General features: G+C 47.9%; 1 protein-coding gene across 1 annotated transcript; it reads left to right on the top strand.

The window, feature by feature from the left end:
• The first annotated feature begins 384 nt into the window (after positions 1-384).
• Positions 385-17558, top strand: prdm10 (PR domain containing 10). The gene is made up of 22 exons (XM_080006414.1): positions 385-473; positions 570-731; positions 1786-1845; positions 1929-2033; positions 2318-2492; positions 3037-3278; positions 3434-3628; positions 3774-3846; positions 4048-4165; positions 5605-5725; positions 7033-7299; positions 8389-8733; positions 8998-9153; positions 9340-9519; positions 10055-10165; positions 10686-10886; positions 12153-12296; positions 12698-12859; positions 13148-13285; positions 16058-16232; positions 16725-16822; positions 17286-17558. The coding sequence occupies exons 1-22, from the start codon at positions 402-404 to the stop codon at positions 17463-17465; spliced, it is 3480 nt and encodes a 1159-aa protein (XP_079862540.1). The 5' UTR covers positions 385-401; the 3' UTR covers positions 17466-17558.
• Positions 17559-18221: the final 663 nt, after the last annotated feature.

Raw genomic sequence — 18221 nt, 5'->3', positions numbered from 1 at the left:
GGCGACACCCTGTGCACATGATGCGGGTGCCAGGCATCGCTCGTAGCCAAGTATTACGGTGATCACACAGCGCCAATGTCCCTTCTCAACCGCACCGTCATTGTCACCGTGTTTGGGTTATCGTTATTGTTCCCCGCGATTGTTTTGGGAAGGGAAAATATGGGCCCTTCACCCCGTCACGCAGAAACCATAGACGGTATAATTTAGTTTCTATTCATAAGCCGGTGCAATTCTTTGCCTTCTACTCTGCCTGATCCGAATGCAATTTCCACCGAGTCTACTGGTGCCGTGTCACGACCGTCATGACAATCATTCGAAACTTGTCCCCCCTTTCTGCGTTTCAGACCACAGCGGCGGCGGCGTGGTAGCAGAAGCGGTGTCAGGCCCTGCACCGGGCTGCCATGGAGACCAAGCAGGAGCCCTCCGCCGTCTGGAGCCAGGCTTCCAACAACGAAACTGGCGATGCCACGCAGGTCTGTCCGTCTGATGAGTGAATGATTCCTCTCCCAATTTTAAAATAATTTTACTGGGAATTGATGTGTGACATTTGAGGCGCTCGTGTGCTGCAGGTGCATTTTGAAGGCGGCGCTGTGGCCCAGATAGTGTACAGCGGAGAGCAGCCGGACCGGGCCCAGCAGCAAGTGGTGTACACCGCGGACGGTAGCTCCTACACCTCGGTGGAGTCGGCCGAACACACGCTGGTCTACATACACCCAGCGGACGGCACCCCGGTAAGAACGGACAGACGCCATGAAGTGTATTTACCCATGCAAGGAAATTTACCCAGTCAGTAAGCACTCGGTTTTACCTACCGAGTGTCTTCATGACTATTTCTAATAGTGCTGTGATCTTCACTTACTCTAATGGCAAGATGACTGATTTTGAGGACACCGTTTGTTATTTACCACTCTGCTAAAGCGTGATCAGATTCAATATTCAACAGTCACCTAAGCTGCTTTCACACATGCACTGCAACCCTGAAATGATCCTGACATTACCCGGAGGAGCTGTATGTGTGAATGTCCGAATCATTTGAACTGGACATTACCTGGACGTTACCCAGCCAGCACCCTAGTAAGAGGTCTGCGTAATGTCCGATTGAGCGGTCCGTGAGAACGGAGCAGGTTATTGTCCGGAGCGTTCACAGAAAGCAAGAGATCGTGTTGATGACGTCTCTATCATGCGACAGTTATTTACTTTTGCACATGGGTCGTAGCTGCTGCGTACTCCCTTCTGCTTTCTTCATTGTTCCTTTCCACTCTTGCAGATACGTCCAAATACATGGAGTATCAACCGCAAAACAGATAAGTCTGTAGCCTCGTCCGCCACCTTGGGTGTGCTGTAACACTGCAGCGTCATGCGTCACGTCCTGCCTCCTGCGCGCTCGCCCCAGGCTCCGCCCCTCGTCTAAACTTAAAAACTGAGTATTTCCAGGTGGCGTCATTGCGTCTGACATGGTTGCACATGCATCTCTGGTTGTGTGCTGCGTGTGTGAAGAGATAAGACATTATCTGGACTATTGTCCGGAGTTCATGTGTGAAAGCAACTTTAGTTTATTCAGTTCACTTCTTGTGACTTTGACTGCTCCAGGGGTTTTGTATCGTATGTTTTATGTTTGCTCTTGGAGCGGGAATTAAACACAGCTAGGAATTGTTGCATAACTGCGTGGTTTTGGGTATTGGAATACATTGACTCAGCCTCTCATCTGATACTGGGTCTAACTATCCCTTGTGTGAATGTCACTGTGTGATGACAGCTTTTTTAAACGCGCTGTATCTCTTCTAGGCTGTTTTTGCTGACCAGCCCCAAGTGGCTTACATTCAACAGGATGGAACAACTCAACAGGCCAGTTAAACTCCTCATTCACCGCTTCCTTTTACGAGGTCCGTTGCAAACAAATTGTCAACTTGAAGTGTTTTCATTCCCAGGTGACCGTCTTGCTGCCCAGTGGACAGAACATGAACGCTGCTAATCTGCATGTCCTCAGCAACGTAGCCGAGGCCCCGCAGGCCATTCTAGAGCCTGTTTCTCAGGTAAAGAAAGAGTATATTTTATGCACATGCTAATCTTATGGGAAAGTCTGCTGAAGCTATATTCTCAAAAAGACAAGTTAGTATAAAATTGATCTCCTGTTGGGGACATTAAGGATACTGGATAATTAAAAAAATTCTGATGCCAATCAGAATTGGGGTTTTTGGGGTCACGCCCAGTGACAGATAAATAATGTTTTGGTTAAAAAGTACCAGAGTTTTCCATTGAGGATCCAGGACTGTATCCCATCCATTGCTATGACACAATGTTAATCCTATGCCCCCAGGAGCAGCTGTCGGCCTCCAACTCCTTGTCCTCCATGACTGGGATGGCGGATGCCCCCAGCAGTCCACTCGGGGCCACAGACTCCACGGACAACTCGGAGGAGGAGGAGGATGAAGACTCTGAGCTGGAGGAGTGGGAGCCTCGCCAGCCCCAGTGCTTCACCCCTCACAGCCTGTGTTAGTGTCTGTCTGGAGCGCCGCTCTGTGGTTCTTCCAAACACATTCTAGCATACTAGTACTTACTATGCCAAATTAGTTATGTGTTTAGTATGTCCGAAACTATAGTGTGATCAAATAGTATGGGGAAAAGTACCAGGATGACATAAGAGTCACCATATGGGGATGGTAGCTCAGGAGGTAGAGCTGGTGGTCTAGTAATCTAAAAGTTGCTGGTTGGATCCCAGGCTCCTCCTGCTAGCATGCTGTAGTGTCCTTGAGCAAGACACTTAACCCCTAATTGCTCCTGATGGCTGCGTCCGTCGGTGTTTGAACAATTGTAAGTCGCTTTGGATAAAAGCGTCTGATCAATGACTAAATGTAAATCTGAATAAAATCTCTCTCTCTCTCTCTCTCTCTCTCTCTCTCTCTCTCTCTCTCTCTCTCTCTCTCTCTCTCTCTCTCTCTCTCTCTCTCTCTCTCTCTCTCTCTCTCTCTCTCTCTCTCTCTCTCTCTCTCTCTCTCTCTCTCTCTCTCTCTCTCTCTCTCTCTCTCTCTCTCTCAGGGTGTGAGGAGTGTAATGGCGCCAACCCGTCAGTGTGTGTGAAGCACGGCCCCCTCCACCCGATCCCCAACAGGCCGGTTCTGTCCAAGGCCCGGGCCAGCCTGCCCCTGGTACTCTACATCGACCGCTTCCTGGGGGGTGTGTTTTCCAAGCGCCGTATCCCCAAGCGCACCCAGTTTGGACCACTAGAGGGCCCCCTGGTGGCCCAAAGCCAGCTGCAGGACCACCACATCCATCTCAAAGTACGCGCACACGCTTTTTTTACCTTACAATTGAATCGTTTGGCTCCCTGTTTGAGCACCGAATAGTGTAGGAGTGTTTGAGCGTATAGAGAGTAGGAGAAAAGAGTTCTGGTTATTCTAGTGTTAGGTCACCAGATTACTGCTTCCCTCCTCAGCTGTGCATGCTCGACGCGGACAAGGAGAAGACCGACGACGTGTGGGTGGATCTGTCCGATGAGGACAGCTGCAACTGGATGATGTTCATCAGGCCAGCCCAGAACCACCTGGAGCAGAACCTGGTCGCCTATCAGTACGGCTCCGAGATATTCTACACCACCATCAAGAACATCCAACCCAAACAGGAGCTCAAGGTGGCGACAGATGGAGCTTTGCATTTTATTCTCTGCATTTTTCAGTTTATTCAATTCCAATTTAAACACATTTCTGATAAATAACTGTGATCTGGATGAACGGTAACACAAGCACTGACACACCCCCTCCCCCGAATCCCGACAGGTGTGGTATGCGGCCTCGTACGCAGAGTTTGTCAGTCAGAAGATCCACGCCGTAACAGAGGAAGAGAAAAAAGGTGAAGCTCGCCAGTGCAGTGACTTCTCTTTCAGTACCAGTTAATTGCAAAATTACACAGTAATTACATAGTAATTTCTGTCAAAGATGTAAGAAAAATGAATTGAAATGAGTCAGTATTGTGCGGTAATTAGATATTCACTGAGTAATACACCAGGAACAGTAGATGTGAGTGGTTGCTGTGTTCTGGTTTGGCCTGCAGTGTTACGGGAGCAGGAGAACAACTGGCCGTGCTACGAGTGCAACCGTCGCTTTGTGAGCTCGGAGCAGCTGCAGCAGCATCTCAACATGCACGACGACAAGCTGGCCTCCGTCACCAGGTAACCAGCTGGTCGCTCTTTTAACTCGCCACTCAGTGTGTTTTCTGGCTCAGTTATTATAGTCTAAAGGTCTTCTGACAGCAAGTCCGATGTGGATGCCATTTTTATGCACAATAAACCCTTCACACCAATCCCAGCAGAGTATTTAAACCTGCGCGAGAACAAGGTTGAATCGTGTTGCGTCTAATTTTCCATGAGCGTGAAAATAAAGCGATATAAATGTATTGAAACCTTCTTCTTAAATTTTTTTGGATGAAAACGTGAAGTTCCAAACACTCGTGGAGCTGAAGATGGATCCTGATCGCTTCAAACCCTATTTTTGGATTACTGAACAGAGTGCGGGAGGACAACCTGTCTCTGCAGCCGGTGGCTTCTTATTGGCCCAGCCACCCGGGAGCTAAAGGGAATATTTGCTGAGGGAGAAGCGGCCTCTACACTTAAGGTCTCCCCAGCAGAAATCTCAGTATATCTTGTATGCATGGACGGTAGTGTTGCCGCGGTTATCGGTGGTACCGATGTTCAAGCATACACCGATTACATAACTTGCGCACCGCCCCCCACTGTCTGCCTTTTTTTTCTTGAAATAAAACCCATTTAGTTGATTTTTGTTTTTTATTTTTGCAAATAAAAAAAACTTAATTTCTAAAGTACTAAGTGTGTTATCAATACTTAGTCGAATGCTACAGCAGTGAATGTGAACGTGTCTGCTTGTGCGTGCAGCAGAGTCACAGCACAGTCTGCCTATCATGGGAGGAGAGAAGGCTATAAGAGACCTTAGAGCAGGTATAGATTGGGACCCATCTCCCTCCCTCTGTAATTAGCGCCCATGAATAACAGGGACACTCCACACACTCGTGCCCCGTTATAAAATGACCGGTGTTACAGGTAATACGGGTGTTGTCATGGTTTATCAACCGCTGGGAAAGATTCTTCACCGTGGCATCCCGAATGGACGGTTTCATGCCAGGTCGTCACTCCCTCTGCCGTTCGACGTGAATGTAGAGTCTTCGATTGGTTTCCACAATCCGTCGATCAAGCTCCATTGAGTAATAGATCCGGTTCCTTCTCAGGGAACCATGGTTGCCTTCACAACCTCAGACGTTCGGCCAGTCAAATTCTTTACAGACACGAACAATGCAGAAATCCAGCTGTCTCCGATTTATAATGCACCGTCGGAACAGTGTGGACTCCGTGCGCGGGAGCTCGTAGATATGTACTGTATGTGTTTATTTCAACAAAATGATGTGACGTGCGTTTTTATTGTGCAAAAAAATCTGACCAGGCCTAACACAGGAAGTAGATTCTAAATCCAGCCCGTGCGTATTTGTTGTTTAGCCTGTGCACTCTAGATCTGTCTACCTGACATCCGGCGCTGAAGTCTTACCCGTTGATCTTCACGTAGCTTCACATCACAGAGTAAAACTCCCTCCTCCCTGCAGGTCCAGAGGCCGTGGGCGGGGCCGAGGCAGGAAGAGGTTCGGTACCGGCAGGAGACCTGGGCGGCCGCCCAAGTTTATACGTCTGGATCCCCCGCTAGAGGCCAGCGGGGACAAGACATCGGTAGGAAGATATTTTTACACTATACAAAGTAATGTTGCCATGCATCCTGGCTGGTATGGTTTTTACATAATACAAAAATGATTATCAAATAGTCAGGACTGCCCCCTGAAAGTCGACGAGTCGAATCATCAGTTGGAAGCCCGGCAGTCAACTGAGATTCTTCAAGTAGAGCAGTTGTTGTCGTTTGGGAGTTTTTGTTGGTCAGTGTGCATTACAATAACAGGATAAAACAGATAGAAGCTTACAAAATGCACATTTCAATGAGGAATTATAAATAAGGGGAATGGAATCATAAATTTATTTTTATAAGTGAAGCTTCCACGTCTGGACACGTACGGAACACAGCTCTCCATGCCCCCTGATCGGTGTGCCCTGTTCCTCCAAATAAAACAACTAAAAACACTGTGCTTTAGTTGTTTTATTTGGGGGGACAGGGTACGACTCGTAGACCCAATTACGCACGGTTTCATTCCATATGCTTGTTTTGTTCCATAAGCAGATGTAAAATAAAGTTACAGATCCTTTAGGTCCTGGAGGTTGCGAGGTGGGGCCCCCATGGATCGGGCTTACTGTTCCAGCACATCCCACAGATGCTCCATCAGATCGGACCCTAACCCCGCCCATCCACATGATGTAGAAGAAAACGCGATACATCAGACCAGGCCACCTTCTTCCATTGCTCCATGGAAGAAGTGTTCTGACACCTTTCTATCATAACCAGCATAAACCTTTTCACCAATTTGTGCTATAGCAGCTCTTCTGTGGGATCGAACCAGACGGGGTTAGACTTCACTCCCCACGTGCGTCAATGAGCCTTGGGCGGCCATGACTCGTTGCCGGTTCACCGGTTGTCCTTCCTTGGAGCACTTTTGGTAGGTAGTATGCGTACTGCATAGCGGGAACAGCCCACAAGACCTGTGGTTTTGGAGATGCTTTGACCCAGTCGTCCAGCATCACAATGTGCTCCTTTTCAAAGTGGCTCAGATCCTTACGCTGCTTCAACACATCAACTTCAACAACTGACTCTTCACTTGCTGCCTAACATATCACACCCCTTGACAGGAGCCACTGGAACGAGATGATCAATGTTATTCACTTCACCTGTCAGTGGTTTTAATGTTGTGGCTGATCGGTGTATGGAAAAATACAACTTTGAAATTAGGAGCGGCTGAAAACGAATATATTGAAACCGGAAGCAAGAGTATTAAAAGTACGCTAACATGTAAAAATTGTAAACCTCTAAGGTATTTCTCATTGTGTCTTCTCTGCTCCCTTGGTTCATCTCCACGTTCCGCATCCTTCACCAGGAGCTGTTGGGTCTGAGTGAGACGCAGCCGCTGGACGAGGGGACGGACAGCGCCCCCAACGGGCTGAAGGTGGTGCAGCTGGACGCAGAGGAGGAGCCGGACTCCGAGGCCCAGCTGGGGTTCTCTGCGCTGGAGCCGGGCTCGGACCTGAGCGGCCCCCCCTCCGCCGCGGACCTTCCTGCACCGGTGAAGGAGGACCCGGCGCAAGGGGGCCAGGCCGACGCCCACCTCACCTGTCAGGACATGCGGCGAGCCAAGAGGATCCGGGTAAGAGGCGCCGGCCAGGTTCGACGCTCGGTGGCGATCAATGCCATTGAGTATCACAATATTACAGATACTTGAATTCCAATAGCAAGCCTTGGCAAGGTGAAGGTTTTGTTGGCTTTTGGCTTTTATTGGCTGTTATTTGGTGTCAAATTTGGTCGGCCAAATTTGCTTTACAATGCTGTGTCTCTCTTCCTTAATATGGCTTCCTCCAAGGTGGACGTACAGGTAGGTGTCGCCCAGGAGGATGGAGTTAAGCCCAATGTTAAAGGTTGCATCAGTAAGAAAACCCATAATGCTTTGATTAGGATTTCAACACCAAAATACTCTCCTCGATTTAGATGACCACACCGGTGGAATTTGGGCCTCTGGTCATTAATGGGCTCATGCCTGTGAAACACACGCTCATCGTGTCCATCTCAGCCTCCCTTACCATACACCATTCATATAGACGTTTGCTTTTGCCAAAACTCCTCTAGTACTCTTCTGCGATTTGTTAGAATTTGTATATAATATTGAATCTGTGTGTGTGTGTATATATCAATATTTAATCTTTTTGCCTTGGAAGAGGTTTTACCTTTCACCGTTCCTACCTCCTGCAGGGATTGTCCAATCACAGAAAGCTACGGATGCTTTTGGGATTTTGCCGGCGGACAATAATTGCAAATTCAAAAGTCCTGTGGTATAATATGAAAACACTTTTAGTAAAGGCAAACATCTGTGTGGTTTTCTGCACCCTTGCAAAAAGATTGGTAGTGAAAGGCTTACTATAATAATAAGGTTGGCTGAGGTTAACCGAATTTGGTTGGAAGTTAGTTCACCGACAGTGTCGCCTTTATATGGAGAAGAACAGCAAACTGAGCTGATGCAACCTTTTGGGGGAAAAAAAAAAAAAAAAAGGCTCTTCTTTTCATTTCCCTTGGTGTGAAATGTCCCATGTCCCTCCACCCTTCATTACAACTCCTCCACACCCCTCCCTCCCTGGTCTCCGGTGGAATGTGTCCGGTGTTTGTTCGGTTGGTTTGGTGCAGGTTAAGCAGCAGCTTCTCCATAAAGACTCTCTCCTCTGCCCCCACCCCCCACCACCACCAGAACGCCGCCCTGCAGCACCTGTTCATCAGGAAGAGCTTCCGTCCCTTCAAGTGCATGCACTGCGGCAAGGCCTTCCGGGAGAAGGACAAGCTGGAGCAGCACCTGCGCGTGCACGGCCGCGACGCCTACGCCTTTGCCTGCCACATCTGCAGCAAGAGCTTCCTGACGGACTCGGCGCTGGAGGACCACCTGGTGCTCCACACCGAGCACCGCTCCTACTCCTGCCTGCTCTGCCCGCACATCTTCGAGAAGCTCGACCTCCTCAAGGAGCACGTGGGGGTGCACGGCGTCGACGGCTGCTTCACCTGCCCATCCTGCAAGAAGACCTTCAACGATTATATCCAGGTGGGAATTTTTGGGAAGTTTTCGGCAGTGTGTTTTATGTTGTTTGCACCTTGTTTGGATAGTCCAATAGAGAAATAGTGCAAACACGGAACTCAAACTGCTGCTGCTAATACAAAAAAACAAATACTATTACCATAATGTGACTAAAAGTTGACAGTATAGAGTCAATGTTAATACTATAGTATCAACTATAATAGTATCAGCTTAAGTATTGTCAATATTGTTCAGACTTTTGAATTTCGGCATTTTGCCTCACCCGCTCAGGTGAAGAAGCACATCCGCTGCTTCCACTCAGAGAAGATCTTCCAGTGTCCCAACTGCGACAAAGCCTTCTGCCGCCCAGACAAGCTGCGCCTCCACATGTTACGACACTCGGACCGCAAGGACTTTCTGTGCTCCACCTGCGGAAAGCAATTCAAGGTGGGCGACAGGTCGAGCCCTGCAGCTTGTACTCTAACCTTCTCCCCACCACCACCTGTGTGGAGACGCATCGCTAGATCGAACGGTGTGTGTGTGTGTGTGCGTGTGTGTGTGTGTGTGTGTGAGCTGTCGCGCAGTGACCTCTCGCTCTCGCTCTCTCTCTCTCTCTCTCTCTCTCTCTGTCAGAGGAAGGACAAGCTGAGGGAGCACATGCAGCGCATGCACAACCCTGACCGCGAGGCCAAGAAGGCGGACCGCGTGCAGCGCTCCAAGGCCCTGAAGCTGAAGACCCCCGCCACCGACCTGGAGAGCTTCATGTTCAAGTGCAGAGTCTGCATGATGGGCTTCAGGCGCAGGGGCATGCTGGTGGGTACCAGAGCTGCAGCGATTAATCGATTTGTTTCCAACTATTATTAGTTGAAACTATTTTGATAATCAATTGTTTTGAGTCATTTTTTTAAGAAGAAAATTTCCAAATTCTCTGATTCCAGCTTCTGAAATGGGAATATTTTCTGGTTTCTTTATTCCTGTACGACAGTAAACTGAATATCTTTGGGTTGTGGACAAGACATTTGAGGACGCCTTTGGGAAAGAATGATCAACATTTTTCAGCATTTTCTGACATTTTATGGACAAAACAACTAATCGATTCAATAATTAACATATTAATCAATAATGGAAAATAATTGTTAGTTGCTCTACTGAGTACACATTACTGCACAGTTGGCAAAGCAAAATAGAATAAATAGTGAAGTACGTAGTAAATATCTGAAAGTTCACTCAATTATAGCCGGTTCTTTTCAAGTTTTCTTTACATTTTTTTCGATATTCAATCTTTTTTTTTCCTCGACGATCTGACTGGTACGACATTAAGTTCATCTCTTTGTCTGTGTGGTCGCAGGTGAACCATCTGTCCAAGCGTCACCCGGAGATGCGAATCGATGATGTTCCTGAGCTGACACTGCCCATCATCAAGCCCAACAGGGACTACTTCTGTCAGTACTGTGACAAGGTGAGTTTGCTTCCGTCGTGCGCGTAGAAAAGGTTCTTTCAGCTGTCCGGTTACAGTCAGTGTCCCCTCCCCTTGCAATTTCCATTGAAATAAGCTTTACATTTCATTTTTAAGGGTGTACAATTGTTTTTTTCCTCTACATGACAACAGTTTTGTACATGTATACATTCAGAATAGTTATCTTTGCTGATGGTGTAGAGGTCGCCAGGAAGTCGACAGTTTCAATGTGTTTGAGGCCAAAAGTAGAACCTGGTGAACCTTCCTTTCCAGGATGAATTTAAAAACATGAACTTTTTCCACCCAAAAAGTCTTAAGAAATTTAACTCACTAATATAGTAAGTATTGAATATTATTTAGTATTGCCTATAATTAATATTGAATAGTATATTTATGATTATATTACTATTAGTATTTAGTATTTTATATACAAGTGTATATTGGATTGTTGTGTTTATTTCTCAAATATATATCTGAAACCAACTTTAAAAAGTAGGATTCCCTGGTTCTGGATGTGTTGCAGGTGTATAAGAGCGCCAGTAAAAGGAAGGCTCACATTCTGAAGAACCACCCGGGGGCAGAGTTGCCGCCCAGCATCAGGAAGCTTCGCCCTGCAGCCCCCGGAGAGCCGGACCCCATGCTGAGCACCCACACCCAGCTGACCGGCACCATCGCCACGGCCCCCGTCTGCTGCCCGCATTGTGCCAAGCAGTACAGCAGCAAGGTGAGCCCCCATGCCGCCGCCACACCCCGGAGGTTAAAGGTGGAGGTGCACTTCAAAAAGAAGTAGAAGTTTTGGACCAAAAAAGACGTTTTCAGAACAAGATCAGAGCAAACTGAGGCGGTGATCCTGGTTCCTGTTGTGTTCTCAGCCCCTGAGGCCAACATTGTCTTTGGTCTTTCTCTCGCTCCAGACCCCCCCTTGTTGCCATCGACCGTCCAAATGCCGTTACGTCACGGCGGGGGGCGGTCTTCAACCTCCTCCTTTTCCGGGTCGTTCTACCTCCTCCTTTTTCCGGGTCGACAAGCTTGTTTTTTCCCCGGAGCCAGAACTTTCGGAGGATGTTTTATAGAAACCGTATCTCCTCAAATATAAAGCGGTAAACGAGACTGAACCTGAGTCAGTGTGTGTGTGTTTCTCCTGCAGCAACGCGCTTCCTGTGCGCTTCCCGTGCGCCTCCCGTGGGCCTCTCGTGCGCTTCTCGTGTTCTGGTTTTACTGTGTTTTATTTTAGATCTATTGTTTCCATTTGTTTCTTGTTGTATGATAAGAACATTTTAAAACAAGGGACGATCTTCCTTGGATCAGGACGGTTGGTCACTGTGTCACCGAGAGAGATTGATCACCGGAAAGTAACCCCCCTGGGACAGCCGTGTCCCTAAGAGAGACGGGGAAAGAGCGTCCCCGTCACTTACGATTGTTCCATACGCACATGCTTCGTTCCACGAGGAGACGTAAAATAAAGCAAAACCACGCTGTTTTGGTGCACGGATCACAGGCACCCCGTCTCTGGCTCCCATCGCTGGTGTCTGTGCCATCGGAGAGGGAGACAGGTGTGCAAAATGCACCCTCTCCGCGCCCCCCTCGGCATGGCGCCCCAGGCGGCCGCCTATCTCGCCTATAGGAGGCGCCAGCCCTGCTCGGTATTTATGGCAGACTACTATAAAAACTTTTTTATTAATTTTTTTAGGTCCCGTAGAACCGTTGCATCCCTGCTGGTTCTAATGTCTTTTGTTCCAAGGTATTTTTAAGCGTGCCTCCACCTTAACAAACGTCTTGTTTGTTTGAGTGGCCGTTGAAGGAAACCCAGGCCTTGTTAAAATGTTTGTTCCCATGGTTTGTAACTGTTCACAGCATCACTGAACCCTCTGCTGTAGAGAAATGTACCGCTCTGCTTCTCTTCTCTGCTTCTCACTGTGCTGGTCCACATTTAGAAAAGGACTCTCCTTGATGCTCTCTTGACAGATGTTTGTTCCGTTGTGTGTTTCAGACTAAGATGGTGCAGCACATCAGGAAGAAGCACCCAGAGTTTGCCCAGCTGGCGAACGCCATCCAGGGCCCTCTGACCACGGCGGTGATCAGCAGCACTCCCGCCGTCATCAACGCTGACGGATCCACGTCGGAGGCTGTGGTGGTAAACGGGGTGGGGCGCTGGAAGTGAATGATGTTATCAGGGTTGTCAAACTCAAATGACCTGGGGGGCTCTCTCCCAAACAACGTTGTTATATTCCGTTTTAATCTGTTTTATATTCTGAAAAACGTTAAATAAAATTGCGTAGATTAAATAAAAATTGTGATTTAAACATTGAAACATGGAGTGGGCTGGATCTGGCCCCCAGGCCTGCAGCGTAAGGCCCCTGCTGTAATTCATAATCAAATTATTTTCCGGAAGGGAACAGTAATGGATTGGATTACATCGTCCTGTATTATGAAGTATGAGTGGAAGGGAACATCCGTGGTGGTGATGTGAGTAGCTGTTGCCGTGGAGGCCTCAGGTGTCTCTCTCTCTCTCTCTCTCTCTCTCTCTCTCTGCAGACCACGGACCTCCTGACCCAGGCCATGACCGAGCTGTCCCAGACGCTGACCACGGACTACCGCACACCGCAGGGCGACTACCAGAGGATCCAGTACATCCAGCCAGGAGGCAGCCTGGCCCAGCCGCAGCACATCCAGCTCCAAGTGGTCCAAGTGGCTCCAGTAAGAACCCAGGGCTGCGTACCTGCATTCAATACTGCACCTACCGAATTAGAATAAAGTATCAGGGAAAAAAATTTCAATATCTTTGTATTTGTAAGGGATAATGCACAGCCGGTCATTATCGTTAAAATAACCCCCGAGAGGGTTCATTTCAAGAGCGAGTGAAAGAGAGAATGGGTGTAGCCCGAGACGTAGTGTCCACCCAGTACAGACAATGTGATGGATTGAGACTAACTTTGGCAGCCAGAGAATCTCTCCTCCCGGTGACAAGGTTGTGTTGTGCCGCAGGCCTCCTCTCCACATTCCCAGCATCCCACGGTGGACGTCAGCCAGCTGCACGACCCGCACGGCTACAGCCAGCACTCCATCCAGGTGCAGCACATCCAGGTTGCCGAGTCCGCTGGCTCCACCCAAATCCCCGCCCAGGTAAACGCTCCTTTGAGGCGTCCGACGTGTGCGACCGACGTCTTCTCGGACGTACTGCTTCCTCACAGAGCCGCACCGGCTCACAGCCAGAGAAGACAGTTTTAACCTTTTCAGGGGTTGTCATAGCGTACAGCCCTGCCTCACCCTCTGTTTCTGGGCAGGATCCAGTCGCCAAGTCCAGAACTTGAACAGGAGTAAGCCAGGAAACAATGAAATAAATCAATTAATTCTTCCATGTGCATGTGGTTTCATTCTCCCAAGGCGACATAACTCAGAATTTTGGATGGTTCCTCCTCTTCTTCTTCCTTTCCCTTTTTCCCCCCTTCTCATTTTTATGGTGGTTCAATCAATCATGCTTTATTTATGTAACATATTCAGCTTTAAACAGGGCCGATGTGCTCTCTCTTCCTGGATCTGGTCAAAAGTCCAGTTCATTTCTATAGTCCTTAATCACGGCACGGTCTCAAAGGGTTTTCCAAGTTTCACATGGAAACTTAGCGGCGTCCCCTGGTGCTAACCCTCAACCGGGCGAGGAGGAATGGAGGAACCTTGAAGGAATATGTTAACTGGAAAGAATGGTAGTCTATAGTGCTCGTACAGGAGAGAGACACGCAGGCCACAGTGGGTTAATATCCACGTTATGTTAGATGCATGTACGTTAGGCGCCAGAACTGTGGGGGCCCGGGCTCAGAAGAGAGCGCCTCTGCCAGGACAGTTAGACTATGCTTGGCCAAACGCATGACCTGGATCTTGAGTCTGTCTTTAAAGGGGACCTATTATGCTCCTTTTCAACAGGTTAATATAGGTTAAGTATAGTTATTTATTTATTTTTATTTTTTTGCTGAAAATACCACTCAGATTATACATTCTAGCCATTCTAACATGCCTCGATAGCCCTCCTGTTCCTGACGCTCCATTTCAGTGTGTGTGTTGCTTCCCTTCACCCCAGTCCTGTGAACCCGTTGTATGAAGTAGGTAAACTTTCACTGATTTCCCCTTATCAGTCCACTAAAACCTGTTTATGAACAAATTGGAGGCGAGAAATTATCACTCCTGTTGCTGAATCTTCACTTATATTAGATCCACAAGGCCTCATTTAAAAGTTGGTTCCGACTTTTCGTTGCTGTTCTCCAAGCTTGTGCGGGATACCGCACGTGGGGTCTTTTATGTGAACGTTAGAAAATAAAAAATACAATAATAAATCTACAATAAAAGACTATTTTTATTGGTTTTGTTCAGAGAACAAAACTCTCTTTTTAGAAAGAAACACTCAGCAGAATTAATTTTTTAAATACTTCCATCTCCATCACCTACAGTGACGCCGGGAAGCGATAATACATTTCCGCTGGTCCGTCTGCTGGTCTGAACCTTTGGTTCCTACAAAACTTTTTTTCCCAAAATGGAGGAAAAGATCATTGTTGCAGGAGCCAGTTTCCCCATAACTTTATGATTATGATGCTATTCAATTATAGAGAGGTAATAAAAAAAAAAAATAAAAAAAGATGGTGAAAGAAAATTTGGGAGGTAGTTGGGATCCCGGGTGAGGATTATTATATGATGCACCGAATTTAAAATGTGAAGGTCCAAGTTCGATCTCAGTTGAACTTAAGTTCTCGTGGAGACTGTCCCTCCACCTCCATATAGTTTGATTAAAAGCATTTTCCATGGACAGTATGATGTCATGCAGCACAAATCACCTGGTCAGAACACATGAATAGTCTTTGAGAAGTTAGAGACAGGTATAAAAAAAAACAACTTTAGAATTTAGACTTCTGTACGTGCATTTACACACTCGCAAACATCCGCAAAGAGAGAGAGAGAGAAGGTTGCAGTGGTTTGTTATTGTATTTTTTTTTTATCATTAGTTGAGTGCGAGAGGAAATGGAAGGGACACATAGAGAAGGGAGAGAAAGAGACGAGCAGGAGAGGTGCAGGGGGAAGACACTTGATTTGTGGGTTATAATGCTGCATATATTATATTAAATGTTGTGTTTTATAAATAAATATCTCAATAGCCGTATCAGTTATGAGTAAATTCATTTGTAAACATCTAAATAAACAAATAAACATAAATAAACAAAACCTTATTCCGTTTGTACGCTGCTACGGCGACCACACGGCAATGAGCTGAACGGGAACGATCGCAATTCGCCTCCGGTGTGAGCGTGCGGTAAGTCGGCCGCATCGGAAGGCGCCGGGCGCCGTGCTGCTTTCACCGGCAGTGCACTGCAGAGACGGAAGAGCACGGAAGTTCAAGGTGGCGTCCTGAACCCCTTAACCAGCATTTCAGGGTTTTTTTTTTGTTTTTTTTTTAATCAAGAGCTGAGAAGCTGCAGGGCACAGTAAGACGCCAGCCCCTGTCGGATAATTCCAGAGGCTTTCCTCTGGAGCGCGACGCCATCCAGGTCAGTTAGTTCAAGCTCTGTAGTGACGTGTCACCGGCATAACCGTGGAAGCTAACGCCGCATTTCTGTTCTGACGCCTCGAGACGGAGGTTTCTCATCAGATCAGTGGCTAGTAAGGCTTTGGATGGAAGTGAGCTGATGTTGATGGGAGCAACAGAGTAGGCTGACGCACACCCCCCAAACCCCCCCCCCCCCCCCAAATCCCGTAGGTGTCTGGTAAGTATCACCGGGGATTGTAGAGACGGCGCCGTTTCCAGGGAGTCTGGATGGTGGCAGCAGGAGTCATCAAGGTTTAATGACCTGCAGCCTTCGGGGGGGGGGTTTCTGTCCGTAACCTGCTTGACCGTCTCCTCTGCCTGGCTCCCAGGTGACGGGGCAGCCGCTGAGCCCCTCCTCGCAGCAGGCGTCGCAGGAGCTGAGCCCGGGTCAGCTGACCCCGGTGACCCTGACCCAGAGCCACACCCTCCAGACGCCCGTCACGCAGCAGCAAGGCACCGTGCAGCACGCCTACATCCCCGGGAACTGGAACTACCGCGGCTACCGTGAGTCCCGATTCTTTCCTGTCACGGACACGCACGTCCTGTTTATGGTGTGTGTGTGTGTGTGTGTGTGTGTGTGTGTGTGTGTGTGTGTGTGTGTGGGGGTGGGTGGGGATTACTACACCAGAAATTCAGCAAAAACTAAAACCTTGAATTGGCTTTAGCCTGAAATTCTGTTGTTAAGGGTAATACATTATTTTCCTTTAATAGTAATAATGGAAAAAAATTGGATACAGATATTAATTGAAGATGCTAGGTGTGTGTGTGTGTGTGTGTGTGTGTGTGTGTGTGTACACGTGTACGCGTGTACGCCATGGGTGAATGCCTCCCAGAAAGTTAGTCACAGAAAAAACAACCATCTCCAGAATCAGTGTTGTCAATACTTAGGTTGAGGTTTCCTCTCTCTCTCTCTCTCTCTCTCTCTCTCTCTGGTTCATCACTCACTCACTTTCCATGTTGTTACTCATGTTGTCATTTCTTTCTTTTTTCCTCCAGCGTCTGAGATCCAGATGATGGCTCTGCCCCACGCTCAGTATGTGATCGCGGAGGCCACCACTCCCGTGTCGGGGGTCAACAGCAGCCAAGTGAAAACTGTGAGTAGCCCTGATTGACTCCCTGCTGGGTGCCGGAAAGCAACAAAGTACAACTACTTTTTACTGTATTCGTATTACTTTTTTTTCAGGTATTTGTGTTCACTGTATAAGTATATTCACTTTCGGAGACGTTCAACTTTTCTCCACTACATTTCAAAGCAAAAATCTAAATTTTTTTACTCTACTACGTTAGACTCGGGCGATATCCAAAATGTTATATTGCGATGCAGTCCCGCCTAAATATTCCGATACACAATATTATTTGGGGAGGGGGGGGTGGGTGTAAGAGAGTGACGGAGAAAGTGTTCCCATTCGTCCACATACAACTAGGTTTGCATTATGGAACAGGAGATATTATCAAGTATCGGCCCGAGCCGTTACTACGTTTCTAAAGGCAATGAAATAGTTAAGCACCAATTATTTGTGTGACGCTTCATCTCCACGGCGGCCGCTCTCACCGCAGACCCACTACGTGATCTCGGAGGGCCAGACAGAGCTGGAGGCCAAGCAGGGCGCGGGGGCCCAGGGCCACGTGGAGCACCTGGAGCAGCAGCCCGCCAGCCAGCAGGCCACCACCCAGTACATCATCACCACCACCACAAACGGCAGCGGGGCCAGTGAAGTCCACATCACCAAGCCCTGAGCCCCTCCCCCAAACGCACACACACACACACACACACACACACACACACACACACACACACACTTAATCCACATTTTATACAGGTGTACTCACCTGGAGCGTGAGAGTAGACGCCCGTTTGATTGGAGCGTTCCCTGTCGGGTCACCGTTCCATCCTTGCATTAAAAAAAAATGGAATTGAAGAGCGGGAGAATGTGAAGTCCGCACAGCAGTGCGCGTTTCGAGAGGCGGCACCGGACATACCTCATGTTTAACACTGACTGGAAACCCTCAGATGCTCTCACAAAAACCGAAAGACGAGATAACACTTTATTCATCCCCGGGGGGCCTTGAGTAGAAATGAAGGAGAGAGTAAGTAGAAATCCTTCGGTGTGTCTTGGCCGCCGATACGGGTCGTTTGTCTGTGCATCCCGTTGCGTTTGTGGAACTATCCTTTTTTTCCGTTTCAGCCGCAGTTTAAAACCATGTCTGGTCTTGTTGTTTAAAAGCAGGACGGCGTTCGAGCGCGTGCTGCTCTTCTGCAACCCAGTTCCTTCAGTGGAGTAACTTTCCAAGCGGCCACGCCATGCAACGCACGCCGTCTTGTTGTAAAACCGTGAACTTTTAATTACTTTTAATTATTTATTTTTTTACATGGACCCGGACCTGATATGTGTAGGTTATTATTTAGGAGGATTACGTCACGAGTTTAAAGAGATGTAAATATCAGTTGCAGTTCCAGAGCGCTCTCTTAAAAGTAAAATTGTACTTTTTTTT

This window comes from Zeus faber (assembly GCF_960531495.2).
Source record: "Zeus faber genome assembly, chromosome: 9".
Taxonomy (NCBI): Eukaryota; Metazoa; Chordata; class Actinopteri; order Zeiformes; family Zeidae; genus Zeus; species Zeus faber.
The sequence above is the reverse complement of the archived record's forward strand: the minus strand, read 5'-3'. Positions and strand labels throughout refer to the sequence as shown.

What these genes read in the sequence shown, in the direction of transcription:
- prdm10 (XM_080006414.1), top strand. Translation starts at nt 402, where the DNA reads ATGGAGACCAAGCAGGAGCCCTCCGCCGTCTGGAGCCAGGCTTCCAAC. An exon ending in AGGATGGAACAACTCAACAG is followed by an intron (nt 1,846 to 1,928) that starts GCCAGTTAAACT and finishes TTTCATTCCCAG; the next exon opens with GTGACCGTCTTGCTGCCCAG. An exon ending in CCAAGCAGTACAGCAGCAAG is followed by an intron (nt 10,887 to 12,152) that starts GTGAGCCCCCAT and finishes TGTGTGTTTCAG; the next exon opens with ACTAAGATGGTGCAGCACAT.